We start from the raw sequence: 18,182 nt of genomic DNA, 5'->3' as shown, positions 1-18,182 counted from the left end.
AAACATGTGAGGAACTGGTGCTAACATTCAATGTTAGTCGAGAAACCATTCGCCAGCACCTCCATCAATTTGGGAAGCACTACAAGTTGGGTCTATGTGTCCCAGATGATTTGTTTCCGGGCCAGAAGGCTACGCGTGCAGACACTTGTGATTCTTTGCTGTCTCGTCTGAGGAAGGAGCCATTTCTGGACAGGATGTTGACATGTGATGAAAACTGGGTCCTGTACGAAGCTCCATGGCGCCGTCATCATTGGTTAAAATCCCATGAACCGGTTCCAAAACAGCTGAAATCAGCAATGCAGCAGAAAGTCCTCCTGTGTGTTTGGTGGACTGCTCACGACATCGTGCATCGGGAACTGCTACCGGGCGGTCAGAGAAGAACATCAATGCAACTGTCTACTGTCAGCAGTTGAGCCGTGTTCAAGAAAAACTCAAAACCCTGGAGCCAACACTTCTCAATCGCTAAGGGGTTTCCCCATTACGGGACAACGCTATGCCCCACATAGCTAGAATGAGCCGGAACACCATCCTACACCTTGGATGGGAAACACTATTGCATCCGCCATACTGTCCGGACATTATACCGTCGGTTATTACCTGTTCCTTTCCTTGGACACTCACTTTAGAGGACTCCAGTTCAACTCCGTAGTAGAGGTGCTAAATGCACTTGATACCTTCTTCGCTTCACGGCAAACCAAGTTCTACCGCGAAGGAATCCATGCCCATCCCGAACGTTGGCAGAAGGTCATTGATACTGATGGGTACTATTTTTGATCTTCCAGATACGTCTTAGGTGACATATCGATGCTCTAAGTGATAGGTCAAAAAGCGACAGAACTTTCTTCGTTACTTTTATATATATTACATAAAACTACTGTATAAGTTCTAGTATCTCGAGATCGGGAAATCGGAATGTCAAAATTCGTTCAGATAATTGCTAATTTTGGTCCAGTTTACAAAATATATAAAAATCAAATAGTGTCCTTTTTGCTTCCTGGTTACTTTATGTTGGAATATCTCGAGTTCCGAAATTCGGAATGTCAAAATTCCTTCAGATTCGTGTTTCTCGTGGTTAAGTTTACAAAATATATAAAAATCACTTGGGGTCTAGTTTGCTTCCGTTTTCACTTGATGTTCGAATTTCTCGAGTTCCGAAATTCGGAATGTCAAAATTCCTTCAGATACGTGTTCCTTGTGGTCTACTTTACAAAATATATAAAAATCAGGTGGGGTCCAGTTTGCTTCCATAGTCAATTTATGTTCGAATATCTCGAGTTCCGACATTCGAAATGTCAAAATTCCTTCAGATTCGTGATCCTGGTGTGGTTTAATTTACAACATATATGAAAATCAGGTGGGGTCCAGTTTGCTTCCCTGCAGCCGAAAAGTACATTGAGTGTCGTCAAAGAAATAACTTAAAAAAAAAAAAGGATCGAACGTCAGTATTTGTCACCCTAATTCAGCTGTGACTTGTACAACCATCGAACTATCCCTTTCGCACTGTGCTGCACATATTACCATAATAGTCTTGCAGCAAATAAAAAAAGTTAAAACACACATATAAATCAATACATTTGTCTCGATCGATAGATGCTTTCACAATTCTTAAAAGGTGTAATTAAAAACAGCAAACATTGTTTCTGCTTTGAAAAGGACAATCCCTTATAAAACCGCAAACACGGTTTTGGGCGGCTTTCGCTTTCGAAAAGAGCTTTTTCGGTTTCAGTTTGGAAAACCGCATTTGCGGTTTCAGTTTGGAAAACCGCATTTGCGGTTTCGGTTTCGAAAACCGCTTTTGCGGTTTCGGTTTTGAAAACCGCATCTGCGGTTTCGGTTTTGAAAACCGCTTTTGCGGTTTCGGTTTTGAAAATCGCATTTGCGGTTTTCGGTTTTCAGAAAATCGGTTTTCTCAAAAACCGAAAACCGCAAATGTCACAAAAATTCAACAGCACTAGTATCTACCATAGCCTGGATTCTGGCTGCCCCTTCCAGTTTCCACCTAGATCCACCTCTGAACAAGTGCGGTGGGCAAGTCTACCACAAAACGCCCATACAAACGCAAATACGAATTGTATGAGAGCCATTTTATATATTAAAGTCACCAAAATTGTTTTAGTAACGTAAATAGGTAAACTGTATAAACCTTTTGCCAGAGGAACTCTCTCTAATTCTTGTAATATAATTTTTGGCAAACAAAATGAAGCTAAATATACCAACAAATTAATATGGCTGTGGTTTAGAAATAGCTATAATAGACACTGATTATCCGAGCAGTGTCCTAGAACACACAAAAACAATCAACTTTGTAAATAAAGAAATTTTTTTTTAAAAAAAAAAACCTGATTGGTTTAAATTGCGTTATAATCGATTGCACTTAGTTTCTGAAAGTTTTTTGGCACTGAATGAGTAGCAGCAGGAAAAAAAATCCTGTTTTATCTTGTGAAATAGACCTACACGTTAAGTGCTTAGACTGCTTACTGGTTGTACTATAAATGTTTTGTTTCACAGATACGTAACTTTATACATATTTTCTAAAAGTTGATTGTACTTTTTACTTGTAGTCTGCCAATAGCAACTGTATGAATTCATAATACAAAGCTGGTATACAGAAGAATTTTTAAAATGTTTATAATGTGATATTTCGCAGGCCGCCTTTTATAAGAGCTCACTGTACCCTTCACTGGTTCTTTACCAGCAGTCACTATATGAATTTTATTATACAAAACTGGTATACAGAAGAACAACTAAAACCATTTAGCTATGTGTTGTTTCACAGGTACCCACTGTACCCTTCACAGGTTCTTTACCAACAGTAACTAAATGCGTTTATTGTACAGAACTGTGGTATAGAGAAAAATAAATAAAGTCGTTTATCTTTGGTGTGGTTTCGCAAGGGCGCCCTGTACCTTTCACGGGTTCTTTACCAATAACTGTTGGAATTTATTATGAAACAAACTTGCACTTTTATTTATAATGTGATGTTTCGAAAGGTGCAGCGGGACATAGCCCGGTGGGCGAGCCCATATCTGGACATACTTTGCAAATTAGTTTTCGTCAATTTTCTCGAAAACTTTGCTTGAGAATTTCCTCTCAAGTGTGTCGTTTTTGTCATTTATTCATTGGCATATTTGTCTCATCTTTGGACGATATTATAATTGAACAAAAATTCAACTTTAAGAAGAAATCATAATTTTGCGCTATATCTAATTAACCATATTATGGACTGTCGTCTTGTTAATGTTATTAACGAAAAATTTGAAGAGGGTATACTTCAGTATCAGTTTCATCTTAATAGATGGCGTGATTATCATCGATTTTTTTTAGGCTTACAAAATAATTGATTGTGTCAAGTTTCTCAAAAATTACACATGATGATGTACAGTCATCCATATCATTTTGTTCCGCTGAGTGAGATTTATCGATTGGTATGTGTCTAATCTTGTCTTTGGACTGTTTTTGTTATACATGAATCATATTAGAGAACTAAAAACTGTTTCGCCCTGTAAACCAGAACGTTTAACCATAACTAATTGTAGATTAACATGCTTTCCTTGTAATTCAGATCAATACAACTCTGCACGAAGTACTAGAGTTATATTTACTTGTTTATTTCAACATCCCATTATTATGCACGAAGGCTAAGGGAGACGGTGATATTGAGATCAATGATAATGGTAGAATGAATAAAGTGGGAAGTAATGGAAGAACACTAAAAAAACATGCATACGATGTTTGTACACGACAAAGTCCACTGGCGACATTTGGGATCGAACTAGGGAATCACAAATTACTGGGGAGCGCTCTGCCACTGAACTACCACAGCCGCTCCTACAGTTACAGAAATGTGTGCCAATATGTTGCAGATTTAGCGTTGTAACAATTGATGATCATAATATGTCTGATGAAGGTGTTCGTTACGCTGAATCTGTAACAGTTGAGTAACGCATTTCTTCAATAAGTTATTCGGTCAGAATGATCTAAATAATAATTTATAAAATTACCTTCAGGAACTATCATATGATAAATAATATAATTACTTCTAACTAGTGTTGTTTTATTTATTTATAATTATTATTATTATTATTATTATTATTATTATTATTATTATTATTATTATTATATTATTAAACTAACAGAGATGTTTAAAAAAAATAAGCTCAGTTCCATGTATTTTTCGTATCTAAAAGGCAGGAGATTTGTGTGCCATTCGGTCGTTGGTAGCATATGCGTTATGGCCGTTTTTTAGAGTGATTAAGAGAAATGAAAACAAACAGAAAAAGTTTATTACTTCCTCGATTCTATGAAAAACTTTCTTTTAAATCCACGGCTTCCGGTCGTCGTGACACATTTTCTCTGTAGTTTGTTTTGTGAGCACCTGTGGCATTTCCTTAATTTGCTACCACACCTAGTTTCTGTTCGTTAAGTTCAAGTAAACTGCTTCAAACAAGCCGTATGTGTGTATTAAGCTTAATTTATTTCCATACATGTGATTGATGAGACAGTAAGTTGTGTTGTGGAACTGAATCTTCGTTGTTTTTTTACTAAAGTTTAGCGTCTTTTTCAGCACCGAGGCTATATGAAATGTGGGTTTGCAGTTCAAAGTGAAATCCGAACACCATACTGCGTTCAAATTTTGAATGCTGACCCACCAGAAATCGAACACAGGACCACATGTCTTCGTGTTTTTCATTTCCCACTGCTATCGTGTTGATAAAATTGCATACATTTGTAAAAGTGTTTTCCGAAACTATTTAATAATATAATTGACAGGTTTGAAGTAGCCAGAAATTCTAGTTCTGATGGAGGTGAGATAGAGTGTGGGGAAAGGCCCATTTTTCAGGACTGTGATTTTGCATGAAATTTGGTGAACCATCAACTGCAGTTTATCCAAAGTCTTGATTGTTTGTAGCCCACGTAAATAATAGATACTGTTCATCATGATGTCAGTGTTGCACAAGGACGTGAAACAAAGAAAATTAATCAGTAATTTTCAAATAACGTATCCATAGGATGGCTGAATTGATTCTGGTTTGAATTATGTCGAACTGGTTTTATTCTGATACTTGTTGTTTCTACGAAATTATTGTAATTATTACTACTAGTAGTGGGCATGGCGATTCAGTTGTAGAATCCTCACGTCTGAGGTGTGGAATGAGTCTCTAGTTCTATCGCAATTCCATGTGCATTTGTGATAATATCGTATGCGCGGGTTTTCTCGGGGTTCTCCCGTTTCCTTGCTTATATTCCCATTCCATCAATTATTTCATGATCGTTCACTTTCTCTAAGCACCCGTTTCCTTCAGCTGGCCGGGAATACTCAAGGGATGTAAAACTAAAAATTGTTCTATATTATTATTATTATTATTATTATTATTATTATTATTATTATTATTATTATTATTATTAGACCCTAGACCCTATTATTATTATTATTCCCAATCTTAACAGAAATTGGGCCAAGCTTATCAAGTTCAAGCGCTTATATGGTAGTGTTGTCAGAGGTACTGCTTTTACGCAAAGTTTCTTGTAGGTGCATTATTGTTCAACAAAACAAAAGTAAAAGTTCAAACCATTCAAATATGCCTGAGAGCAATTGGGTACATAGTTTAAGTCGATTTGTGTCGAATATGTAAAATTATTTAACATGGGACCAAACATTTCACCATCCAGATGGCTGCTAACTTAATTGTCTTACATAAAATAGCTTTATACATCAAAGAATATTAAAAAAGAAAAAAAACATTAACATTAAATACGGATACGCCGTAGGGTATTTAATCTTTACAGAATTTCTACGACTGCGTATCGGACACTATTCATCTAGTGTATGGCACTGACTATATGGTAAAGATTGTATCGTCCCACTGAGTATCTGACACATTATTCTAGATTGCTCAGATTCCACATGACGTTTAAGACTGCTGCTTTCATATTTTATTATTTATCCTTTTAGCCTTTTCGTGGTCACTTTTTTTACTTACTGTAATTTGTAGAATTTATATGAGAATTACACTTCTTTTTAGAGGTTTTATTTTGAATGTTTAATATGCAGCACGTGTCAGTCATTAGCCTTATCGTGACGGGAACAAAGCATCGCTGCTGACATCCCCATTAAACTTTAATAATCAATCAATCAATCTACAAAATATCAATACTTTATATAAAATTTCCGACAGAATTATTTTCTGTAGCGATTTTTCTGGTGTTTTCATTTTCCTCTTTAAATCATAATACTCGAATATAATAATAAAACGAAACGATTCAGCAACTATGACAATGTTAGCCCGTCACGTATGAGGGATGACTCTCCTCGACGGTCATACTCTTCTGGAGAATTGGTGAGGAAGAAAGGAATGGGGAAAGAAGAAAGTGACCTGTGATCATTATGTTAGGTACTATTCCGGCATTTTCCTGGTGTGAATGAGGAAAACCTCACTCAGGATGGTCGACCTAGTGTTCACACCGGGAATCGAACCCTGAACCGCTCGCGCCAAAGACGAGAGCGTTAGCGACTGCGCTACGCGAGGCCACTAAAACGAAACGAGAAATGAATTGTGCAGAAAACCACCCATCCTCCAGTCAACTAACAACACCACGTAAACACAATAGCAGCCACTCGACAAAATAAATTCAGTGACTCACCAGACACGTAGTAATAGTTCGGACCCTATTTTGGACAGTAGGACACGTTTTGTATTTTTGTAGTAAATTAATTAATTAATTTTTAAACTTGACTTCGACTTGGCACACGACAGGTAGAGTGGCGCGTTTCCATTGTGACGAACCATTCTTGACTTTCTAAGCTGTTAAGTTATTGTGACCTTGCTAAGCTGAAAAGTAAATTCATGAAGCATCAACTCGTTCTTACTTTCACATCAACGCTCATCTTTGTCTTTTCTTAATTTCAAATTCATTTGTTTGCAGTCTCTCACGCTGTCAGTGAATTATAGTGAGTTATAGTTAACTTCCGAAAAATGAAATAATTAACATGCACTTTTATTCCGAGTTTAATTTCCGGTGAGGACTCAGTCCTTTTAAACATAGGAGTGAAATGTGAGTAAATACATGAGCTAAGCATATGAAGATGAGGTAAAACTCACATTGAAGGAAGTCCATTGTCCAGTTCCTTCTCAGATTCGTTCTTTTGTTTTGTCTTCCTCAGTTCTTCCATGTAAACGATAAAATTCTTCTGAAAAGTCTAATATGGGTATGTGTTGTATGGATGGTCGTGGTTTCCATGTATAGATTGAAGGCAAGTGCGTTTCCAATTGTACAAATTTAATATACTTTCTTTATAATTTATTCCTGTAGAGCATTGAAGACCAGGATCTTCACCATTCTCTACCAGTCGACCGTGAAATGAAAATGAAATAACTAATTTTATGTCCGTCAGTTATGCCTTCTAGACTAAAGCAGAGCCGATGATTAATGAAAATTAATGATTCTGAAATATTTTGTAGAATGAAAATGTGGAAGGAAATTAGAGAACCCGAGATGACCCACGGCCTCGATGTTGTCCACCACAAACTCTCATAGCCTGTGATCAAATAGAGGCGCCTATCTGTCGGCTGTAAACTAAAATTTTGTAACTCTTGTTATATTTATGAATATACTACAAGGGCCGTTCAAAGTTGACCGGGACTTTTATTTCTTCAGAGGAAACAGATATCACAAGAAGCACCAAACTATGTCAGCTTTTCAAAGTATTCTCTGTGTGCATCGAGGCACCCGTTGCCATCGTTGTGGCAGCTCCCGGATTCCTTTGGCGTAGAAAGAACTTGGTTCCCAGATGGTCTTTAAGGGGTGCAAACAAATGATAATCACTGGGGGCTAAATCTGGACTGTAGGGGGATGGGAAAGAACTTTCCAGCGCATTTCAGCCAGAGTTGTTGTCACATTGGCCGTGTGAGGACTGGCATTGTCATGGAGAAGAATGACATTTCTAGACAACATTCCAGGTCTTTTCTTTGAATGGACTTTCGTACAGCACCACGGAGTAATACTGGGTATCATTTGCTCAATACGTGCGACATTCACTGGTGTGACTGCAGTCGGGGTAATAGGTCCATGCGCTTCATTTGTCACCAACTCCCGTCCTTCGCGAAACTGTTCACACCATTCGTACACTTTTGTCCGTAACATCGTTTGTTCACCATACTGTGCTTGCAATCTTCTGAAAATCTCAGCTGGTTAACTTTCTCCTTCACAAGAAATTTGATTTCGCGCTGCTGTTCCACAGCCACAGACACATTGCTTGCCGCCATGTTCGCTGCAACTGCTGCGCATGCTCCAAATACGTCATGCCGGACGCTAGTTACTCGAGAAGGAATACTTTACGTCACGCGCAATTTTCATCATGATCGGCTATTCATCGATTGTTTACGTACGAAAATCCCAGTCAACCTTGAACGACCCTTGTATTTGAAGAAGGTCAATCCAATTTTTAGATCAGAAGCAAAAAGAGCGGTAAATATGTAGTTAATTATTTTTGTAAATGGTTAAGCAACCCTTAATATTTTTACAAAGTAAATCTGAAACCCAACAGAATTGGTCAACATAAGGAGGAGAATAAACGATAGAATCATTCGGACAAGAGCAGCTCATTCCGATCAACAAAAATAATATCAGGATGACTAAACTATGTATATCTTTGCTACAAAGATATCATTATATTCATACTCTGTAAAAGCAACCTAAAAAGTGTCGTGCTACGCGTGAATGGATGTATGAAAAGGTTGATATTTCAAGATTCTAAATTGACATTTCGTTTCGTATCTATTCTGAGTAGTATGCATTATTCATTTGTAGTCTGCGCATATTTTTGTGTATGGCAGCCAATTTTTTGTCTTGAAAACAGACAAGAAAATGTTTGAGAACGTAAGAAGGAATGAGTTTTGATCACGCGACTCGTAAACCTGTTGCTTCTATGTACTTTAAAGACATCGCTTTAAGCAATCTACTAAGAAAGTTACAGTGCTAGTGGCATCTGCTTGAATACAGGGACAAGAGTTCACCATTAATAATAGAATTTTCAGACGTTAAAAAATAAATACAATAAAAGACGGAGAGAGAAGAATGCGCTCAGGAATAAGAATTCTTACACTCAATCTGAATATGAGCAATGATTTAAATACTTGAATGTTAAACTTAAAAAAATAATCCCATCATCGCTATTCTTTGATACAAAGAGTCTTGTTTTTGATTCCAATAAGTTTTGGTGCACAACATCGTTTTCTCAGTTTTCTCGTTTCACTCCTGTTTGATCACTTGTTTAAACCTTAATTCACTCCATTTACTATCCTTTAGAATGACATAAACGTAAAACATTAATTTAGAGATCTTATTTCATTTCCACATAAAACTCAGCCCAATCTTACCTCCACTATCATTACTATTGTTATGAGCTAAGTAGTAAACCAAAATATAATTCCAAATATTTCTGGAAGGGTATATGAGAAATATCCCGAATTTTGAATACTATCTTAGGTATACTATTATATTTTATGAGTATGTTTGCTATTAGCATGGGTGGCACGGTGGCTCAATGGTAGAGCGTTTTCCTCTGGTGCTTGGGCTCCCTGGTTCGATTTCCTACTAAGTAAGTTTGTGGTGGACAACATCGTGTCCGTGAGTTTCCTTGGGGTACTCTCATTTCCTTCCACTTGCTTTAATCATGCATCTCCCATACCCAAAAGGGCATAATCGTGGGACGTTAAACTGAAAGATTCCATTCCATTTCATTTTTTTTTTTTATTAGAGTGTTCTCTCCTAACAAAGGCGTAAGAGAATTCAAAAGATAAAGATACTTACTTGAATCAACTTATGTGGAACATCCTTATAGCTAAAAAGGACAACTAGTCGGATCCAAATTTGATTCCTGGGTAAAGTTCCACAAACGTAATATTATCATGCTGAAAATAGTCATATATATTAGTGACAATACTGTTGATTTATTTAACGAAATTTCATTTTCAAAGTGAGTGGGCATGGCAGTAGCGCAGAGAAAACAATGCAATTTAAGTCGCGAAGAATATTTTGAAGAAAGACCGTGAGAGGTTCATTATTACACAAACATATTTTCTGGATGAATTTTTTACTACATTGCAATCAGTCTGGTGAGAGTCTGAAAGAGATGAAACACTATTTTTTAATATAATTTTACTTCTGTGTAAAGGTAAAGGAGATTTTTTTTACATGAAAGATGAACACACAGTTCAGTCATTTCCAACCAGATGCTCTGTGACGTCAGATTTTGCTGCTCCCCTTCTTAATGGTGTCTTCGTGTTCTGCCTAAAGGCCCTCCAGCAATTTGTAGAAAATATTTTAAATTATCTATCTTTAGGCAAAACGAGAATTCCCGTTCTGCCTAATCTTTCAAGACGGGAAATTCTGTGCAGGAAGAGATTTTTTGTAAGGAATTTTTCTTTAGTAATTCTAACAGATTCGGTAAGAAGAATACCTAATTCTTCAAGTTTCATCATAAATTTTAGATGTTATTCTACTTGTTCTTTTTGGAAAAATAACTAGGATACAGTTCTGTTATTAGCAATGTTACCCTAAGATTAATGTGATTTTTTAAAATACCTGCAGGGAAATGGAAAATTGGTTGACTCAGTTGTAAGAAAGTAGTTTGACATTGTAACCGAAAGAAACAAAATTACTTCAGTCTAATGTCATTTCACAACAAGATTTGTATTCAGCTTTCCAGTAGTTTATCTCCAGCATGCTAAGGCTTGCAGTACTCAAAATGTTCCACAGTTCACATCCTCAAGAAATGTTTGGTCATATATTAAACAATACAAAAGGATACATAAGACTGCCCTTACAAAAGAGCGTTTGTCTTCTACATCACGTCTCCTTTCTCTAAATGCTTAACTTAATTGCAAGAAAACCGTTTGACATTGCAACTGAAACTTACACGAAACAAACTTTGCACAACAAAATGTTATTCGGGTCTCCAGTAGTTTATCTCCAGCATGGTAAGGTTTGCAGTACTAAAAGGTACCACAGTTCACATCCTCAAAGACATGTTTGGACATATATTTTTTAAAACAAAATGCAAGAGGATGCAAAATGCAGCCTCTCCCTCAAAAAAGAGCCTTTGTCTTCTATATCACAACTTCTTTTTCGGCATCACCTGTTCAGGTGATTTGTCTTCTATATATACACATGACTACATGCAATGTGTCATATATACTTATATTGTTAATGTAAATACTAGCAATACTAAATACCACATATCGTCAATAAGCCAATACAATTTAAAACAAGATCTCATCATCATTGTTCTAAATGTAAACAGTATGCAATCACAACTACGTAAGCCACCAATTCTGTTTATTACACGCTTTTCCAGCCTTTCACCTTCAAAAGTACCAAATTGAAACGAAATCTTATAAATCCTTTCCCTGCTCGATTTTCTAACCTTTTCGATTTTAAACCTGTGAAAAAAGTCCAGGATTAACTTGAACGCCCCTGTTATTAGAATATCGTAAGTCCTGAAACCATATGAACTTCTTTGCTTGAACCTCTCTCTTCATGAAATTCTGTGACTATCACTGCTAATGATCACGATAATGTTAAAAGTGTGTTACATAAAAAAATAATTAATCGTATCGGAGATGTTATAGTCGTAAGTTTATCATTTATGTCCAGGCGTCGAGACAGCGAGTGGGAGATTGAAGTATTCTGTTATGAACTGACTCTAGTTAGAAGTACAACGTTCTTGGGACAGCATTCTTCGGTTTATAATAGAGGAATTAGATTTGAATTTTTTTGTCGTATTCCTTGCAAGAACATAAACAAACCCAGATACTTTCTGTTCATCAGACCTTGAAAATAACCCGTGAGAATCGCTTACAAGGTCAAGTACACGATACGAAAGTTGCTGTGATTCTCCTCCCCTATTCTATTGGATTTTTTTTTGGGGGGGGCGGGGATTAAAGAAGCACAACTATAATGTAGGAAATGTAGTGCATTGACGAGAAAACGTTCCTGTAGCTTTCGTGTTAATTCGCGTAAGCAGTTTGCGTAATTCGTAAACAAAATGAAGGCTATACTTTTCTAAGATATTTCGACATAAAGGCTTTATATATATATATATAATAAACTTTCAGTTTTCGACAATATAACTCAACAACTCATACTGTCGAAAACCTAAAGTTTTTTTTTTTTAAATTCACATTAATTGGGCCTTGTTTGTTTACAATCCATGGAAGTAATGGGTGATTGTAACAGTATTAAAATACAGGGTGGCCCAAAAGTAAGTATACAGTCCCGTAGTGACCGGCTCATGGCATTTTATATAATTTACTTATTGTTATCCATGCAGGCAGTGATTTACAGTTTATTATCTGTTTTAATCTCTTTTATTTATTTATTTATTTATTTATTTATTTATTGAAACAGAATACAACAGGTATTCACTCATACCTTAAGCTTAGAATAAACAGAAGGAATAAACTAACTTCTTAATAAACTGAAATGCCATACTTTGTAGAACTGTGTACCTACTTTTGGGCCACCCTGTATAATGCCTTTTAATACTAGCTTCATCCGTTTCTGGGTTCCACAAATTCAAATGATTTTTACAGTAGGCTAAATACAGTAGATTTGAAGGTAAAATATTAGTAATGTTTCAATAAAAATGAACTTTTTAAGGAACTATGGCGAATTCACTAAGTTGTTTAATAATACAAAACAGGTATACGAGGTGCACACTAAAAGTATGCGTACGTGCCGATTTGTTCCGAAGTCCACAAAAGCAACTGCGGCGGCGGCGGGCCTCCATCCTTCGTCTCTAAGCAGTGTAGTTTTTGTTTACTAGGTGGCAGCAGTTAAGTCATAATGCCTGAACGATTAAGACATGTTTCTAACCATTTCTGGCTCCCTGGGGACGTGAAATTTTCGGTCGAAGAGCAACGGGTAATTGTGAAACTGGATGTTGTGCAACCGATATTCATTGCTAATGGGAGGGTGTGTGCGTGACAATAGCGCTCTTGCAGAAAACAGGAAGTGCGTGAGTTTAAAGCAAGACAAACGAGGTGAAAGATGAGCAGAGGTCTGGACGTCCAAAAACAGCATCAACGCTAATCTTGCCTGTGTTGAAAATTTCATTATAGAAGGAAGGCGTGTTACTATACAGCAAATTTGTGATACATCGGAGCGAACAATGGAAATAGTAATACATGCAAACGAACTTGGACAAAGGAAAGTTTCTTCTCCCCGTTTTCCACAAATGCTTCTTAAAGACAATCAAAAAGGGAGAATATTCGATCAAATGTTGCAAATTTAACACGCTTAAAAAGAGACGGACGCAATTTCCTGTAAAGTGTTGTGACTATGGATGAATCACAGATTCCATTATTTAACCCAGAAATAAAAAGGCAGTCGATGCAGTGCAAACACACACATTCACAATTGCCACAAGAAGCCCACCAAAATTTTCGCCAGGTGGCATTGAATGTGAAGGTGCTGCACGCTATATTCTGGGATTTCCAGGGAGGAATATTGTCCCATCCTGTTCCGAAAGTACGAGTATTTTCGTCACTTTTGGATACAGAATTTTTGCCAAATTTGACTAAGAAACGACCACAGATGACAATTTCGTCCTCCACGTGGACAATAAACCGCCACACCGTGCTAATGTTGTGACATTCTTGGCTGACCACAGTTTGAACTTTGCCATACCTACCCAACTCACCAGATTTAGCTCCGAACGACTTCTAGTTGTTCCAAAACCTCAAGGATTCTCTTCGTGGACACCATTTTGCCAGTAGATAATCCTTGGAAAGTACTATTTTCAAATATGTGAAACATACCCCCAAGGATGACCATGCCACATGCTACACAAAATGGATGGAATGATGGCAACTATGTATCAATATAGAGGGAGAGTTTGTTAAGAAACAGATACTGGTTAGTTCCCTGTATTTCCTTGTTCTTGGAAGTTAAAATGAAACAGCACGTACTTTCGGTGTGCACCTCGTAAAGGCCACGTGGATGACCCAAGCGTAGAGGAAATGTACACAGAAACATAACGTGCTGGGAATTCGGATTCTAAAGCAACATTCGTATTCTTAGGCAAAATTTCTCGAAATTTTCGTTCTCGTTCCAGTTGTTCGGGTTCTGAGACGTTCGGATCCCGGGAGCAATACTGTGTAGTTGCAAGCGAAGTGCCAGTGTTTTCAGAACGAACATGATTGGATTTGACTCCATTATATATTTATAATCAGAACTTCGTCTCGTTGATATATTTATAATCAGATCACGGTATTAATTATCGTAGGTTCGATTCCAGATCATGCAAGTGTGTGGTTCTTGCATTTTCCATTTACCAATTTCTTCATTTCACCAAATTGGCAGTCCTTTAAACTAGTGGTTCCAAACCTTTTTAGACTGACGACACACTTTAGTAACTTCGACATCGCGACACAATTGTGGCTTCTTTATTAATAATAATAGTGTACGCCTGTAAGTTTCTACCAAATATTGACACACGCTATGTAGTACTGAACATTGTTGCTGCTGCTGAAGGCGTTGTCTAGTAGTCAGTCTCAGAATTGATTTTAAGTAATTATTAAATGCTTCATGATTTTAAAATGCTAAAATTTCGCGACATACTGGTTGAGAACCACTTCTTTAACCTATAGGACATAGCTGTGAAATTAAACTGTTTTATTTTTTAAAAAAATGTGTATGGTCGTTCCTGTAATTCTCATTTTGTTCAAAGGAAGCCTAATAGAGCATGGAACCTATACACTCTTTCCTTTTTCGTTGTTCTGGACTATATCGACAACATATATATCAGAAATTGGTTTTATTTGGTTTAACTAGGTAAAAACCTAAAATAAACTGGGCAAATTTGAAATTGTTTGTTCATATGTGTGCTTTGCTTAAAATGGAAACATGCTGATAGTTTAAAACATAAGTACGTATTTCAGGATCAGACTCTTTACTACAATAAATGTTTGATTTTTGCGTTATTTTGTCAGATTAATTTGTAAACTACTATATAAAAAAGGGACCTTCAAATGTCATGGCACTATTATACCCTTGTTAGCAGTTATTTACAGCAAATAGCGTTGTTTGCTGTTAATGTGATCGCTAAAATCAAAATCCCTAAGTATACATACGCGTATTTTGCGATTAATAAGCTCTGAAACGTGGTTATTTTTCTTCTCTTATTTACCGTATTATAAAGAAACATTAGGCCTGCATATTAGATATATGGGGAGAAAGAAAGGGAAAGAAATTTCAGGTTTCTTTTTATTTATTTATTTATTCAAGTTTATCCAAGTAAATTGCCTTTGAATGTGAAATTAGCCACCACCCACAAAAGAATGAAAAAAATCCAATGATTCATAGTTAATTTATGTTGATCAATATGGACAGAGCACGGAACGAAATATTGAACTAATTACACATTGTAAAATGAATTATAATGAAGGTTATTATATCGTAAATGAATGTTGATAACACCATCAATGTTTATTACCTATAACATATGCTCACACATATTGAGGCATGTGTGTGTGTGTGTGTATTTGCGTCATCGATTGCTTTGACATGCGTGATGCCCATACCATTTTGCATTTTAATGTTCTTGCACATCCAATATTGATGTCAATAATAAATTAAACTATGAATAATTAAGTGTTTCCAATAAAATTAATAGTATATGAAAAATCTGTAACAATGTAATTTTGGAATATCAGTTTAATGCTGACAGAGAATCGTGGCTTTTTCAAGAGATATTAATTACTCCATGTGTAAAATTTAATGTTTTAAATGTGAATACTGTATAGCAGGTAAACTTTCATAGCTTACAAATAGGTTCAAACTGTAAAATTGTATGTGGGCTATGTTGATTGTGAAATTTCTTTAGTATTGACTGGTCACCTTTCTTATGGCAAAACAAAGTGATACGAAATTCCAGGGAGTTGCGAGGAACTCCTGGTTCAAGCTGATGCCAAATTAGTTTGCAGGGAAACGGCATAGTTTTCTCGGGGTTCTTTCGTTTTCTCCCACATCATTATTCCACCAGTCTATTTATAGTATTTAGGATTAGGAATTAGATTTCTGGACTTTCGGTATCTATGGCCATGTTGGCCCGTCACGAAGCTTTTTTTCATATACAGGCTTAAATCATTAGGTGATATCGACTACAAAAGCGTTAACGAAATTCACATGAATATTCGCTCTCTATATAAGCGTTTATATAGGTATATATGTAAAACTACAACCTCCAATAAATAAAATTTATCATATATATATATATATATATATATATATTTCTCTTTGTATAAATGATTCACATTGCTTTGCAGTAGCGGTGTTGTATTCGTTGTTTGTTTTACTTCTCTTCTTTAGATTTGGCAACGTTTGCGGCAAAATGTGCTTAAATGGTCCATTTTTATATGTTTTTAAAAGAAAATAATATCAGCAAACTACATTCACATTAATGAGCGTACTAATGTGTGGCTTCTTTCTTTCTTTTTCAGAAACTTGTTTGTATGGAAGATTTCTAAAGATGCCCACAACAATAGTACTCCCAGTTGGAAATTTTTTGGAAGAATACCTCCACGCACAGGATCTACCAAGGATCCAACACAAACAATCGAAGACTCTCAAGTAAGTTTCATAATAATAATAAAAATATAGTTGTGTAGAGTGTTCCATTGCGTCTTGAAGAACTTGCAACTAGCTCGTGCAGTTATCTTTAAGAATATTGCAGTAGACCTATTTACTTACATGTTCAGAATGCTGTAGCCACACGTAGGCGTACCAAGGAATGTCAGTGCTGTTTGTTGGTCTCTCAAAAATAGGATAATAGTCCCCTTTTACCCTGTCATTTTCCCCTTGTTTGAAAGTAAAATAAGCACCTGGGCGGATTTTCTCTCATACTGGTAGTGTTTGGATTTTCTACCAATGTTGGAAAACTGGGAAGTTAAAATAAATAGTTCCATCTCGATTCTTGCAAGCAGCAAGTACGCAGAGTTCCTCAAAAGAGGAAAAAAGTTTAGTGCTCTAAGTAGATATAGAGTATAAATTTTACTTTTGTAATGTTAAACTTCACAATTTATGCTTAATAAAATTGCTTATTTTTACTGTTTGATAATGTATTATATGAAATTTATAATGAAAAATGTACTTAAAGAAACCGTTTTTTTTTTTTTTTTTTAAGAAGTATTGTTTCTACTGGTTGCAGTAAAGTAATAAGATCAGTAGATTAAAGAACCTGTTCCGTGGACTCTAAATCCATATCATGGGGTCCCGTGTTCAAACCCTGCTCCCGCCAAGTGAATTTTGTGGTGGACAAACACCGCGTGCGTGGGTTTTCTCGGGGTTCTCCAGTTTCCTCCCACTTTCTTCATTTCACCATTTCATTCATTTCTCATAATCACCGTCTCCTTTAACCTAATCGGCATAACCGTGGGACGTAAAACTCAAAGATCTCATCTAAATCCATATCAGAAAGCCATCACTCGCTATTTTTTACTGATTTTATTCAATGTAGATAAAGATTGAAACCAAAAATAATTTATTGCAACCACTTCCGGTTTCGATATCATGTTGGAAGATGCGATTATATGTACTGTATATTTGAGACGCTATATCGATTCCCAAAATCCGTTTACATTTCTGTTCTATGGTGATAAATTTCGATACCGGAAATGGTTAATTCGAACCACTTCCGGTTTGAATAAAAGATAACTGAAAATATGGAACCTATTCTTGGCAAATAGAATCGATTGCAATAAACCGCATTTCGATATATTTTACCGCTGTTGCTCTATAGAAATCAGTATTGAAACTGGACGTTTTTATTTCAACTACTTCCGGTTTTGGTAAGAGCTTTTTGGTTGTGATTATATGTTCTCTTGACAACGTGAATCAATTGCAGACAACAGTTCATCGCTATCTATTACCATTTCTGTTCTATGGTGGTAAATTTTGATACCTGAAATGGCTAATTTGAACTACAGGGTGTCCAATATACAGTGCAACCCGGAGTTCGGGATAGTAGAACTTTTGAATCTGAAGTGATACACAAATAATGGTTATACCAAAATGAAGCCTTGTTCATGTATATATTTTTAAACTAAAAAGCAACGATTGAAGTACACTAGGAACCACACAGTGTTGCCAGATGTAACCGAAGGTGTAATTTTTTATTTATT

The 18,182-nt window shown here is 36.1% G+C and overlaps 1 protein-coding gene across 4 annotated transcripts in view; it reads left to right on the top strand.

Annotated features, from left to right (window-relative positions):
• Positions 1–18,182, top strand: part of LOC145666800 (TBC1 domain family member 14-like) — a 253,386-nt gene that overhangs the window by 183,967 nt on the left and 51,237 nt on the right. For all 4 annotated transcript variants that reach the window (XM_081734360.1, XM_081734363.1, XM_081734362.1 and 1 more), the window contains exon 2: positions 16,503–16,632. In XM_081734360.1, the coding sequence (XP_081590486.1) occupies positions 16,503–16,632 (130 nt within the window). The remainder of the gene's footprint in view (positions 1–16,502; positions 16,633–18,182) is intronic.

Source organism: Thermobia domestica, chromosome 12 (genome assembly GCF_964235325.1).
Source record: "Thermobia domestica chromosome 12, izTheDome1.hap1.1, whole genome shotgun sequence".
Classification (NCBI taxonomy): domain Eukaryota; kingdom Metazoa; phylum Arthropoda; class Insecta; order Zygentoma; family Lepismatidae; genus Thermobia; species Thermobia domestica.
Note: the sequence above shows the minus strand (reverse complement) of the source record. Positions and strands in the feature narration are given on the sequence as shown.